The sequence below is a fragment of the Varroa destructor genome, unplaced genomic scaffold (assembly GCF_002443255.2).
Source record: "Varroa destructor unplaced genomic scaffold, Vdes_3.0 BEIS01000003.1, whole genome shotgun sequence".
Classification (NCBI taxonomy): domain Eukaryota; kingdom Metazoa; phylum Arthropoda; class Arachnida; order Mesostigmata; family Varroidae; genus Varroa; species Varroa destructor.
In genome coordinates, this window is record NW_019211456.1 from 51455439 (window position 1) to 51470557 (window position 15119).

The 15119-nt window shown below is 37.9% G+C and overlaps 1 protein-coding gene across 2 annotated transcripts; it reads right to left on the reverse strand.

The window, feature by feature from the left end:
• Positions 1-8514: 8514 nt before the first annotated feature.
• Positions 8515-12693, reverse strand: LOC111247998 (tRNA (adenine(58)-N(1))-methyltransferase non-catalytic subunit TRM6-like). Of its 2 annotated transcripts, none has more exons than XM_022799660.2 (8): positions 12400-12693; positions 11528-11765; positions 11194-11286; positions 10652-10876; positions 10323-10445; positions 9654-9798; positions 9091-9416; positions 8515-8701 (listed from the first exon to the last, which is right to left on the reverse strand). In XM_022799660.2, the coding sequence occupies exons 2-8, from the start codon at positions 11717-11719 to the stop codon at positions 8591-8593; spliced, it is 1215 nt and encodes a 404-aa protein (XP_022655395.1). In that variant the 5' UTR covers positions 11720-11765; positions 12400-12693; the 3' UTR covers positions 8515-8590. The 2 variants fall into 2 exon arrangements, with proteins under 2 accessions (XP_022655395.1, XP_022655394.1); XM_022799659.2 differs by having other exon boundaries at positions 12372-12693.
• Between the last annotated feature and the right edge of the window lie 2426 nt (positions 12694-15119).

Genomic DNA, 15119 nt, shown 5'->3' on the forward strand with positions numbered 1-15119 from the left:
AAGGAAAATGTTTTTGATATTTTTGTATTTCTCGTAGTAAATTTTTTAAAGAATATTTTCGAAAAAAATGTTGACTGAGATATTCGTCGTACCACCTCCTACAACTTTCTTTCTTTGAAACGGGGGAGACAAACCTCTCAATGGTTTTTTGACCACTTGCGCGCCAAAACATCAATTTTAGGTACAAAGACGTGTACTGCAATTTTATCAAATTCGTCGAAATCTGTCGACTGGTATCAAGGAAATCGTGCTTAAGTAAAACTTCATGTGAGATTTTCGTCCTGCGAAAAGCGTTTTTGATCTAAAAACTGATATCTGGGTACCCCAAAATTTATTGCATTTTAATTTATCTCGGTGATAGCTTTCCGTTGGTATCAAAAACGACCTCCTCCCCGCTACCCTACATAGATTTCCATGTAAGCATTCGGAGCTTGTTTTGTCAGTAGGGAACATTTTTCGGAAAAAACCCCACCATAATATCGCGTACTTAAATGCCAATAATTTTGTTATGGATATGTGTAAAAAATGTTCGCAAAAAAAAACCTAAAAATACAAAAATCGTAAAAAAATAAGAAATTGCTAATCAACATTACGCACTAGAATAGGTTTACCGATCTGGCAAAAATTAAAGAATGAAATCGATGTGGGTTGGACAAATAAACAAAGAGACACAGAGTTGTATTAGTATATTGATAAAAGACATACTTGTTATTAGCTATATACAATAACTAGTTCCAGAATCATGACGCGGGAAGCTGAACATCATATCAACAAGCATATTGGACCCGGCACAATTAACATGTTAAATAAATAGGGAAACGAAAGGTTTTCCTTTAACGAAAGTTGAAGAGATTCCCCTAAGTTCAATAGGTGCATAGTTATTTCTACCTTTAGGCGGAGAGGCTGTGTTCTCCAAAACATTTGGATTAGAGTGATTTATCTTGATGCAAAAGGTTAATGCAAGGCCACCTGTGATTAATTAAGCCTATCGGAGAAAATTTTTCACTATTTAACGACTCTCATTTGAGCTGTCCTCTTCACCATCTCTAATTAACCACAAGAAAACTTAATGTGGTTTTTCATAAAATACATGTAATCAATCGTTGTCACAAAGAAATAGTGAGTACGAGAAATAAATTAGATCCAGAGCTAAAATCGACGTTTGTGAACCTTCGGATAAAAATAAAAACATTTCCAGCATGTCCCCGTAACAAACAAGACAGTTTTAAACATTATGCAATATGTATTTGACCACATTTGTTAGTAACTCAGCAAAATCTAAATTTTGTAGGATATTTTCGCCTGTCAATGCACGTCGTCATTAGCTCTGTGGTGTGTTATCATTAAAGAGCTTCTGCGATTGATTTCCAATTCGGTATCATGTCACGGATATTTTTCCAGAATTCATAGAGTTAGTAGTGGAGTCGGGGTGGGTGGTTGGTCTGACCAAACGATCTCTTCCATATTCCGTGTTTGGGCTGCCAGAAAGACTGAAATAATTTTGTTGATGGCAATCTGACTGCATATTTATCCAATTAATCTGGGGTACGAATGAATCCTGTTCCTTTTATAATTTGCTGGTGTCTGTTTAGTAACATGCCCCGGACTGGATTAAAATATTGCATTAAGGACACAGGTTTAGCAGACACATTTTGCATCAGTTCCAATGAGCCTTGATGAATGAGTTTTGGAGCACGATAGCTAATCATACTCATCGAAAGGTTTTTCTAGAATTCACGGTTCAGTTCGGGTCTTGTGTTCAAAGATATTGACAATGACGATGTCGGACCTGGTCTCTGCTGAATAAAGTTAATGAACAGAGTTCATTTTCGACGTTGGGATGACACAACGTCGTTATGGAGCTGGCGACCAACATCTGGATTCACATTTGGAAAGTCCTACAGTCAGCCGATGTTCACTCGAGCTTGGCCGCCAATTCTCACCCCCAAACAATTTCTATATGTGTTTCTAGATAACAAGATGGGTCGTACTAGTCCAATGTACGAACATCTGCGTCTGCATCGGAAATTTCCATATCGGAGTTTGTCTTTTGGCAAGTTCTTGTTCTTTTGAGCTTACTTTGGGCTACTTAAACCATCGAGAATGACAATCGGTAGAATTTTAGCGTAGAGAGGTCTACTGGTGGCTTTCTTTACAGAGTCGAAGCATCCATACCCGTAGCCAAAAAGTTCGAGAAATTGTGTAAAGAAAGTCATGCCTACAAAAATAATAACATGGAACCGATTGACCAATGTTCGGAACATGAATAGTCCCAATAACTAACGGTATCATAATCTCAATTTTTTGCACACGTAACAGAAGAAATAAAATGGACCACAGTACGACCCAGATTTGCCGTAGCTTCATGATGACTAGGTTGACTAGTAAGAACACCTTAAAGTTAGATTTTCTTGAAGATGAGAATCAACAGCATGCTAATCAGTCCACTATACAGACTAAGTTAAGCCCAGCCACCTGCTCAGATGTCAGGCTGCCATCCCAATGAGGTAGGTTTTCTTCCACTCTTTCTCTCCCCATTGGTTTCACTGCCACACCCATATGCCTTCGCCCCTTGTTAGCTGAGGCTTTGCAGGTGAATAGGATTAAAAAACTCGTTCGAGATTTCAAATTTCGTTCGAACAAAAGGCTGTATCCATAATAACTAGCAATATATAAAGCATAGACATTTAATAATAATTTAATGCTGGAATAAATGTTTTGTTTTAAAACAGTAATATGGTCACAGAAATGCAGTACCTACACTTAAAACACGCAATGACTTGAATAGCCAACCCCTGAATTAAAGTAGCAGGGGGTCACTGCTTTAAGTTTCGCAAATGACACATACCACACAACGTGTGTGTAAAGAATTGTGAGACAGCTATTTTTTATGCCTGAATTGCTTTTGTGCTTTACATTTCAGTTTATTCTTAAATGTATACAATAAACTTTTGATTATTTATTGGTTTATGGTGGCTTTGTTCATTTAGAGCAGTGCTTTATAAATGCTTAGATATAATGCATAGTGTTTTTTTAAATCGGTAATTTGTAGTTACATTACACATTCATCGATGTCTTCCGGACGGTTCCGTTTCACAGCTTTCCGCTCTGCTTAAGCTTTGTGTAGGAAACGTTTTGATGTTCTGGTAGATAGCGTTTCAATTACGCAGATGAAATTAATTGATTGGTACAGTCCTTATAGTAGTCACACAAAGGAGAGACGGATCTTCTTTGAGATTATAAGCATACATTTATTATGGTTGATTTTAAGTGAACATACCTCATCGTTCATGATAGCCATATTGTAACGATACTACTTCATGTTACAAAAAAAATACTCTATGACTGATCTCAACAAATACAGTTTGTTACATTTTCAATTATTATTTCAAGTATATTGTTATTTTATATTTATGATTTAGAATGTCTTATACACGCGTAATTTCACTTACTAGATTAATAGACTCAAGCTTTGTGTCATTGTTTGCAGTTGTTTATTATACAGAAAGAGTTTTTTTCTCTTTCACCTTACTGCTTATGTTACACATAATTTCCCATTTGTGCTTTTCCTGTATCGAGATACATCGACATCTTTAAAAGTTTCACTCAGAAGAAACTATAATAAAGGTAAAAACGGTTTACTTAAAAAAAGCAAGGTGAAGAGATACATTTATTGCCCACACGATTATGGACAAACAACTGGCGCATCCGTATGTGATACATATATAAACCTGTATATAGAACTCTGCGAGTATGATAAGCAGAAATAGTCCTTATACTCATATACAGCATACACTTGTGGTAAGACATTTTAGGCAACGCGGCCAGGTAAGTCTAAATAATCCATGCGATAAAGGGCACATGGAGCTGATGAATTCACTTCCAGCGATGCATAGCTCTTAATTTCAAAAACTATAACGATTTTCCAAAAGATCAAAGTTATCGGCGGGTAGACACATTTCAACATAAGGCCTTCTTTTTACCTTAGCTTAAAGGAGATATTTTTCGATTTATAACGCACCGCAAGTCCAATTATTTGTATCTGAAAAAACGCGGATGGGCTGCAGTAATAGAAATTACTGCAAAATTGCAAACGAACAATTGTGCAAAATAAAAAAGAAAAAGTAATTAAATAACAGTGTAATCGCTGCGATCACAGAATGAAGATCTGGAGTACAGAATCTCTATTCTATACACGATGAACTGGTCCTGATAAGCGGTAAATTACCCTATTACATTCTGTCCATTATTTGGTCGTTCATATTCTTCCTCCAGGTCAATACTTATGTTCTCAACATAATCACGCTGTGCCACGTCGAGATTAACCAGTATTTTCCAACGAGACGTCCAAAAATTGTAGCTAATAATTGACTCTTTGTTTGACCACGTATTTCTAACATAGACTACGAGACCGCGCGAATCACTAAATGGGTGCAGCACTTTTTCGATCTGCGTCCGCCTAGGGAGAAAACGAACATTATGAGGAGAATCGACGAAAGTTTCCACCATTTCAATTTTCCTTACCTCAATATAACCGCGCCACACTAAATAAATAGTCTTGGTAAAAGGTATATGGACAATATCGAGACATTCGTCCAACCGCGACGCGTTCTGCATCAGTAAGGGGGGACCATTGTCAATAAACTTTATTGTGTTTTGTCCACCGATCTTCCCGTAGACGAAAAAGCGAAAGTTGTCATTTTGCGTTACATTGAAAACTTCGTCAAACTCATCAGGAATTTTCTCCCAGATGAGCTCCATTAAACGCCGTCCACCTTGCTCTGTTAAACTTCGTACACCTCGTGCAGAGTCGATCGCATACAAATGATTACGTGTTACAGATAAAACCTCTCCGTAATCCATGTGAAAACGATCTCGATGCCAGAAGCCTTCTATTTTTAAGCGGTTTTTTTGTGTTTCGTATCCGACTACATAGAAACCGGTCGATTGTAGAATAGGCACTACAATACGACACCTTTTTTCAGCGTAGCGAGTCAATACACTTTGCCATTCGATACGGTTGGCTTTCCCATCGATGTACTCATACAGGCTATGTCGCACCATCATGTATTTTGGCTCACGTTCAATCGAGGTCTGAATCACTGAGGAGCTATGGGCGAATAGTAAAGACTTCTGTTCCTGGTCAAGGTTTCCCTTCATAGATAAATCTTCCATTTGTGTAATGTTTAATTGTAGTTGTAAACGGGGCGTTATGGGAGAATCAGCAGATGACGATTGTGAATCTACTGATGACGACCAGTTATCAGAATCGTTTGATGAGTTGTGCCGTTTGGTGGAATTTAGCGAGGTCGACGGACCGGGTGATGGAGGAGGAATTTCTATTGTTGGTCGACTGTCTTCTGGCCAAAAGTAGCCGTCAGCAACGTCTTGTGCCCTTTGACGTGCACGGCGTTCCGCTTTCGATTCTGGATTTTGAGGGAAGCGTGGTCTCCTTGGAAGAGGCGGTTTCCTTGTAGAGTTCGAATGCAACGTCAACCCAGGCGGTGGTGTCATAACGACAAATGCTCGCGGAACCTCCAACCTTTTATCTAACCAAGTGGAGTCATCAGCAGTGATATGAAGACTCTTAATTTCATTTATAGGCGCTGAGCTAATCCTTGAAGAAAGGGTTTTTGTAGAAGATGAACATTTTGAAGGAGATCGTCGTTTTACATAATCCGGATGTCTTACCAGACCAGGTGGTGGCTGCTCCTCGAACGATGGGGAGTCGTTGCTTGGTGGAGAGGGCGCCGTTATAGTAGGCACTTTACAATCGACCGATTGTGCGAGGCAGACATCTATATAGGAATTACCTTCAACGTAACCTTCCTCCCGATGAGCCATTTGCATCTCCATTTGATATATTAAGTAGGGCAGTGTTGCCCATACTGGCGGCGCCGATGAGACCGATGGGAAAGAACTGATTGTTATTTCGGCATCAACTGGAATTAAATATTCATCTGGACTGGAATAAGCTTTTTTTGAGGCTTCTGGTAGCGGCGTGAGTACCGGTTTTTTTACTCGCTTTCTTTTTAAATACCGCCATCGAAGAAAAAAGTTTATTCTAGGAGAAACCTTATTTTCGGCACTCGGTTTATTTGGACAATCAGACCGTTGAGGGGGCTCCGACGTTTCTGGGGAATTTGGCCTTTGTGAAGAGATGCGCCGTTTTAAGGGATCCAGTCTCTTTGGGAAAACTGAATTTTTGAAACGAGATAAATTTCTGGTGGAAAATGGTGAAGATTTAACAGAGCCTTACGAGAAGACTGCGTTCTAACCGGCGATAGTGTTTTTACTGGAGGGGACTCACTTAGGAGAGACAGCGTTTTGAATAGATATGAAGCTTCTAATGCCTGAGATGATTTCGAAGGAAACACAGCCTTCAGTGACAACTGCTGATTAGATAAATTTGTGTCCGTTACCCGTGTATTGGATTCTGAAAAAAAAATTTGTCATCAGTACTTCTGGTCTTTTCGATCTTTCAAATAAGGCCTGACCGTCACGATTCACGTCACCAAATTCACTTATATGATGTCGTCCTTCGGTATCAATATTCTTATAGTTCAATGTAAGAAAATATGTTGTCCTCGATATCCAACAGATGAGATGTACCTTATAGGCCTACCACCGATGGATCACCACTCACAATGAAAACGCAAGCACGACTAATATTACAGCCCAATGGGCGCGAGAACATTACTAACAAGATGGCGAACGAATTCGCTATTCTAGATATCCGTGTACTTGTACGCGTTCGGAAAGGTCGGTAACTCCGAAAACTCTTCTTTGACGCGCCAAAAGATCAACTGCGCACGTAACTCTAACGATTTGGGTAAAACAAAGTAACGGTTAGTCGAAGAGTAGGAGTGCTAAAAACAGAGGCTTCCTTTACCACACTAGTTTTTTCTCGGACTATTAGGACAGCAACACAATGTTCACGGAACCTTACAACGCCATTGGAGGTTAAATAACGGAAATCTTTTAATTACTACTAAGTACCAAAAAAGTTTGTCGGGTACCAATGATTGAAATATGACAAACTCGTGAATTGTAATGATATATTTTAAATTTAGTATGTTTCAGTAATAGCAAGTCTCTGAGGTTACCCAGTGAACATGTGTTAATTCGATAATTTATTTATTTAACAGAGTATATTATAGTAGTCGCGTAGCTCTGTGGCAATCGTAGTATAGTAAGTTCTTATTATTAACAATGACCTGTGTTCACGTTTTTGACAAATAATTTGTTTTTGGGTTGTACTATAATTAGTTTTGCAGGTGAATAATAATAATAGTGGCTACTTTGCGCTGTAAATTACTGTCGCGGTATATCGTTGTGTAAAGTAATTGAAAGCTAAGCACTTGTAGTTCGGTATTAATATAGATACAGGGTGGATCATTTTTCCATATTTCTTCGCCCTTACCGGGGCCCATACTTGTTTTTACACAGAACTAGATATCGATACAGGATTTTGCAACAATTCATTAGTCGGTTTAATCTTCGATAAATTTAACGCTGTACATAAACTTACAAAACATACCTAGGACTAGTGCCTTTGACACTGAGCTTTTAATAAATGAAAGACGCACGAGCGAACGTACGAAGAGGCAATTAAAAAGCACGAATTTAAATGGTTATTCTAATCTTTGTTAGTCAGATGTTAGCATCTATCCCGCAAAAATGAAGAACCCACCTGCCTAATGCTAAGGACTTTAGCTCAAGTCCTTTTCTGGTAATTTTTTACACATAAGACACATCATCTGGATACCTTGTCTCTGCATGACTATATCTATTGTTGTGATGCCGTAAAGCTAATTAAGTGTACATAAATGCTAACAGATCAAAATTTACTGGCTGAAAAGCGTTAAAAAAAAAGGATAGTTACCAGATGTAAGAGCGTATTACTAGAAAAATTCGGCAAATTTTAAAGGATACTTTTCTGCAGGTATAGAGTTGACACCTAGTGCTTAGACTAATTAAATTAACGAATCGTCCCGCTAGCAGGGCTTTGGGAGTCATTTCAGGCAACATCTTATGCCATCTTGAACGAAAGCCTTATACAGAATCCTAGGTGCTATTTTTGACGGTGATCTTAAGTTTAAAGGTTTTGTTGTTGAATATGCGGAAGCACTACAACGCAATATATATCACTTAACAAATATAACGCGCTCATTGCACCTAAGTGAATGTATATTTCACCAGTATATTCTTTATGTAATCATTATAATATAAATGCCATACAAAGTTTTCAAAATTTGGACTTTGGTAGCTTTTCTTGGATTCCAGGATTTTTTGAGCAGCATACACTAATATTCATTCTTATAGCAATAAAAATTCAAATATTAAAAGTTCATAAAGAATACTACACGATAGATTTGAATATTTCAAAGACGTCGCACCTAATTACTTCATTTGTTCGTGTGACATAAAGGAAGTCTTAACGGATACTGCGCACAGCCTCATTTTCGTGATCGATTATAAATATAATACTTAAAAACCCAAAAAACTCGTCGCTATAGATATATAGATCAACCGTAATTTATTATTTGTATACAAACATAATATCTTTATTACCAGGTGTTATTGAGTATCATTCGCACTTTATCCCTGTCAGCACATAACCTGAAGCGCCTTGCATATTAATCTCAGGATGTGTCCGATTTTCGAGAATTTGGTAACCTCGAATCCAGCTCTCCGATATCTGTAACGAAAATCCTTTAGCGTTATATGTATAGACGTCAAAGTTCAAGAGATCCTGCTTCTGCACCATGGTAACTTGATAGTACAATTATTATAATAATTGATTGGGAACTCTTTACAGAATTTCGTTCACAAGGTAAATCTAGAACATACGATACGTCTGTTGTTGAACGTCTTTGCACAAAGCCAATAAAATTCATAGAACAACATTAATTTTCTTTGAGTCATTTAAAAATGTGTATAACGAACAGTGTTTTAATCAAATAATGTTTACTCAGGATATTATACATGGAATATCATACTAATAGCTTCGGCCGTTTAGGTGCATAAGATTCTTTTGTTTTCATATGATATACTTCTGAGCACACTTAACAATAGATCAATACTAACCTTAAGCATCGCAGTGCAGTTGGTCGATTTTAAAGTGTCGTATAATCGCGCTAGCTCCTCGAGGTATGGTGAGAAAATAACAAAGGGCCGAGAGAGCTTTAAAAACTGTAATAACAAGACAGTTGACTCTAAAATTTCACCCCGACAATTGAGAAGCAACCCGTCCACATGTCTGGCGTGTAGAATTCTCAAAGCAGCCATATTCTTCTCGAAACGAGCAACTTTTCGTACTTTTGAGGGATCCTCAGGGCAGTCATCTCGGAGCACCTCACCACGAGCCATACGTTCGACAAGATAATAATCGACACATAAAAGACGTTCCGTTCCTATCACGTAATGCATCATAACATAATGCTAGTAAGGTACGAGCCAAGTTATTTTCTGAAACAAATCTGTCAGAGTGAATGTTTCGTTGGCGGCACAGACCTACTTTAGGGTGTTTGCCTTTTCTATATGGCAGATATTGACAACTACGATATAAAATATACAGGGTGTTCCTTGTAGATTATGGTACAAAATGTACTCGTTTAACGCTTTTGTTCGTCCCTATTATGGCAACCTACCTAAACCGAGTGCTTGCACAGCCTGTCGCGTTGAGCTTTGGTATCCTTGGTAATCAAGAACTTGAATCACTTGATTTTGCGGACATCGCTCAAGGACTGCCGCCGTTAGGAGACCCAAGTAAGAATCCATTACGACGTATTTACCCTGTTTGCCGAAATTTCAAGGTAAGTCCAAATAAGAAGTAAAGGGTTAGAACCTAAGGAAATAAATGCATGCCATGCTGCGATGCAGTACTGTAACTGACAACATATAAAAAATTTATTTCGTACGTTCCTTGTAACAAACTCTATTGATAGATCTACAGATAAAAAATCAAGTCGATTCAATGTCTTTTTGAGATTAGAATTAGGATGCCATTAGTGCTGGCTTTATGCCATACCGATGCACGTATTTCTATGAAGTCTAAAGGTAAATTCGGCTTTTATGGAAGCCATATGATACGCACTGGAGAGACTCAATCATTCATAACAGAACGTTCCAGTGTAAGCTATAGCTTATCTATACACATCTGAAACCCGTCATTGCCGTTTTTCAGCTTAACACATATAGCATTAAAATATAAAGGCGTAAAAAAGCGAGGTAAAATTAGTTCGAAACTAAAACACTGCAGCACAGAATGGAAAGCAGAACGCGTAATGTTTTTTATCTGTTGCATTAGGTTATTTTACCGAGGATAATATATTTGCATGAGCGAGCATCGTTGCCAGACTGTCTGGACGCAGCATTCCAACTTTGAGTGGGGACTGATTCCAGTAAAGGTGGGCAAGTGAGCGAACAGTTGGACGGCAAGTCTACAAATAAAACCAAAATAAAGATTGTAAGGTTAAATGTCTTTGTTCTATTACGACTGCTAAATAAAAACATATTTTAAATAAGATAGCCACATTTCTAATGCAATACAGGGGCCAAATATTTAGACACCTAAGATTCCTAATACAAATGTCGTACCTCTCAGATTTGCAATGATTCGCAAATATTGGTAAAAACGTAGCAGTACCTGAAGGTAGCAATCGTATTTTTTGAGCTTCTTTTTAAGGTATTTTTCCTGAGAATAGCCGGTTTTAGCTTGAAAGGACTCTGAGTTTTCAACCAGTGATTGGACTATCGCTACAGAACTGGCCCCGTCCTTCTTAAACTGTTCAATCTTTTCACGTGACAGTTTCTGTGACCGATTTTCATCGCAGATGCTTCGATTGTCTTGTCCTTGCCCTTCACTAAAGACCTAAAAATGTAATGGAAATGGACATTAGAAGCTAGCTTACCCCGCAGATATGTCTGCCCAGCTTAAATAGCAATGAGTTCTATTCTTAGCATAGCACTGGGCCAGAGACGTGTGTTCACGGAATAGGGAGGTTACAGAGAATATAAACACTTCCATAAACCACTGTTGAATTTCAGTGTCATACAACGTCGCATCTTACACCATCTATTACACGGTAAGACGTGAAATCCCTTTGAATCATTTCACGGGGAAATACAATATCAGAAAAGATACAAATATTTGAATTAGGAAACGAATCAACAAAACTGTATGGACACCTTTCCTGTTGCCGAAAAGAGATGTTCAACGTAGTCTTGACGAGGGACGACAATTAGGTTGGTTTTACCTTTAGCCCCGCTCATAGCGAATACCTACAAAAAGCAAGCATTTTAGTACCGACACAATACATAAATAGAAGATCTTAATTTGGAATTTATTTTCTCCCAACTTATCTGCTAATCAATGTTACAGATGATCTCCGCTGACGAAAGCTGCCCAGTATAGTATTAAAGTAGCTGGAAATAATAGCTGAAATTGTGTACCTCCATCAGTTTTGTTAAACATTGAAAGTATGCAATAATACACTACACAAGAAAATTCTTTGCCATTTACCTGTTCCCACGGTCGTCCGATAATGTCAGTACATTCTATTTTCCGTTTGTCAACAAATACTGGATGTTCGGCTCTAAGCTGGACCATTCGGGCGGTTTTCTCTGTCTTCAGGATAACAAAGTCCCCCTCGCGCATCACCGTTGCCGCACAGGCATCCCCCTTCGAATCCTGCTCAGCCATTTTCCCTTCCATTCGCAGATGGAATATTATATGACGACGTCTATTTCTAGAATGAGAGCTACAATTTTGCAAGTTCAAACAACGGCTGCGTTAGCTACGACTGCTTTGTTTTTCTGTGGACCTATCAACCTAAGTCCAAAAATATTGCAAAAGAAAATATATATACATCAAAGCTATCGAGGAACACAAATGACAACTGCAATAGGTGCCATGTACATGTATTTCTAATTTTCCACTTCACCATCGATACTGCATTTAAATGACTTTAGCAGTCTTAGGAGTACAGGTCGAAGCATTAATTTACCATCCTGTTCTGCTTCGATACTGAACAAATGCACGTAGTAATTTAGCAACCATGCAAGTAAATAATAACAATTAATGGCACGAAATGGCAATAATCCCGAAACATCTAGGTCTTAAACATGAGCTGGATTTTTATTAGAAAATATTACTCTTATATGAACGTCAAATTCCTTTGTATGCCAAGTTCAAGGTATCTGTTTCTAATCCAAATTCGTTTACACACATCAAATGAAACTGATACGGTGTACGTCTTCGAAGCATTTTAGAGTCTAATAATTTTTCACCCAACACCGCTTTAAAACAGCCTTTCTGTTACAAGTTAATAGAAAAGATACCTGCAAGTTTCCAAACATATTCTTACCGAGAAGTATGCTACGGAGATAACTCACACATTTATGCAGGGGTCGCATAGCTGTAAACCAATAAATTTGTAGATAAATGTTTTATTAACATACTAATAATTCAGCTCTCTTTAGTTGTCTTGATCACGGACCACGAACTGTTGAAGATAAATCATACAGAAAGAAACACAGCTCGCAGATATTTCAAAATTTCAAATATATTTCAGCTGCTGTTACATAAAGGCTTTTGATTGACTGAATGGCAGAACTGAATTGACCGCACAGTTGCCTTCTAAAGTAATCAACTTCGACAACGCGGGCATAATGTTTACACGGGGCCAATATTTTTGTATTTAGGCGTTGATGATCTCTGCTGTGACTAATGCCGCGCGGGCGTTCAGTAAGACGCGTGCCACTCCAAATAAGGAAGCTGTAAGGTCACTTGCATGCTCCACGTTTAAAAAAACCATCATGTCCGAAACATAACTTTTGGTATATAATGAATTTCAGTAGATGATTTTTGCGTGGAAGCTCTAAATAAGCTGATTTATTTTGCGGTATGCTATTTTTTAGGCTTTTAAAATCTCAACTGAGGTTACAATATTTTCGGAACTTATACGGCTTATAGATGCAAAATAATGGTGGTCACGTCTATGCAATTGAGTGAAGCACGAGGATGTTGGCTGGCTAATATTTCATAGTCATCAAATTCAATATCAAATATATTCTTCCCTAACTATACGGTATTGTTCATAAAATACGTAAAAAGAGCGCAACCTATTTTGTTATCAAATAGCTGATGCAACTTTAACAGTTCGCTCGTTAGGAGTTTCAGTTTTGTGATGCAATAGATGTTCAATTATTTGATGTTGTTGGCACTCAGACTAGTAGAACCGCAGAGTATATGCAGTGCTTTTCCGCGTCAGTTTTCAGTCAGTGATAGTAGCACATGGGCTAGTGTATCATTATAACGTTTGTAATGTAGACCCAGTTTGGTTTTAATAACATACACTTACAGATACACGCCTCAAGCCTCTCTGTCCCTTGAAGTGTCACTGTTTCTTATATTTACAGTTGAATAAGGTTGTTAGCTTTTTTTTAGGAAGCAAAGCACTTTGTCGTAATCCTGTTTGCAGCGCGGGTTAAACATCGAGCGAGCGTAACTAGAATTCATCTCACATACCTCGCCCAAAAACGTTATTTTTGTTGCTTGCTCTAGCTTAAATTGGCTATTCGTTTTGTTACAATAAATGGTTGACTTCTTGCAGATTCTGAACATAAGTATTATTTTCGCGACGATCTTAATGTGACTGGTTTATAAGTAACTCTAGGTTTCTATATATTTGAATGTGAATGATGTGAAAACTGCGTTCACAGCCACATACATTGCAACTTTTTAGCTGTCTCACTGGTACTTCAAACAGCTCCAGTTTAACAAACTGTTTAGCAAACTTTGGTTTATCAAGTTTGAATACTACTAGCGAGCCCATGCTTGCATTACGAGTATATTTGTCACGTACGATAGTATCGGATATTTCTCTGATAGAGTACATTGGCAGTATTGAAAAGGCATTCTAACAAAAAAAATGACGCTGCAATATAAACTTGGCTTTGATTTAGAAATTGGTTGCTGCGGGCATGATTATAGATAATTTCATATTTATTACTATGTATGTATTTTGTAACGACGTTTGCGAAAACAGTGAAGAGCATGCGATTTTACAGCTGGTGCGTCCATTCATAGCCGTTTAGCTCTGCTCTCGACAATTTGATAAAAATCACCTCATCAGTGAAAAATTTCTTTAAACCTTCTTGAAACGTATGTTTTAACTGCCATTAACAATGCAAAGATTCTTATCGTTTTCCGTCGCAAAGATACAGAATAATCTGTGCCAATCGCACAAAACCACTTGAAATTCCAAAATAAACTCAAAGTACCTGTGACAATTAAAGTCTTCATCAAATCAGATTTTAGCCGCAGTTTTTTTTTACCTTTACCTGTATGGCCCGTAAAAAAGCTTTCCGCTGAAGTATTTAAGAATGGTTTTCATTATGGGGCTAAATATTTAATTCCTTTTTATGAACATTTTTACATTATGAACGTTAAGTTTTTCTTATATGCTTACATGAAGCCCTCATACATTTGTTGAGGCACGCAGCCGCCAACATTTATTGTATCTTTTGTCCTTCCAAATGTCATTTGTGTAAAATACTTTATCTGCTTGTCATCTTTGTAATCAACCGGTTTGTGAGCTTCGCGCGAAGTAATGTTCAAAGCGTACTAAGTATGGATTAGAAAATATTCCTAGCACTTGAGATAAAATATGGGGTAATATAGTAGGTCATAATATAATAACCATTGTACATTTCAATCACTATCAGATGTTGCATATAAACACATAAAACCTCCAGCGCTTCACGATAGTCCCAAGCCTACCGCTTTGGTCTTCAAAGCGGGACTGCTGGTAAACGGCGTTGTTTGTTTTTCAAGATGCGTGGCACCTAGAAGCACCAAATCGAGGTTCTGATACCTTTGTGGTACCAACTGGCCCTCGGATCCAGGCTGCCGTTTTGAGTCAAAGATGTTTTTACATAACATTTTCATGCTGAAAATTCACTATTCAGGGACTGAAAGAAGATTGAAGGTCATGTTGAAGGAGGGTAATTAATCCTCCAAGAAAGTCCTCATTGGGTGATTTATAATGTACAGGAATTTAAATACAGATTTCAGGTACAACATCTATGAAGCTTACTAACCGAGGTGGAAG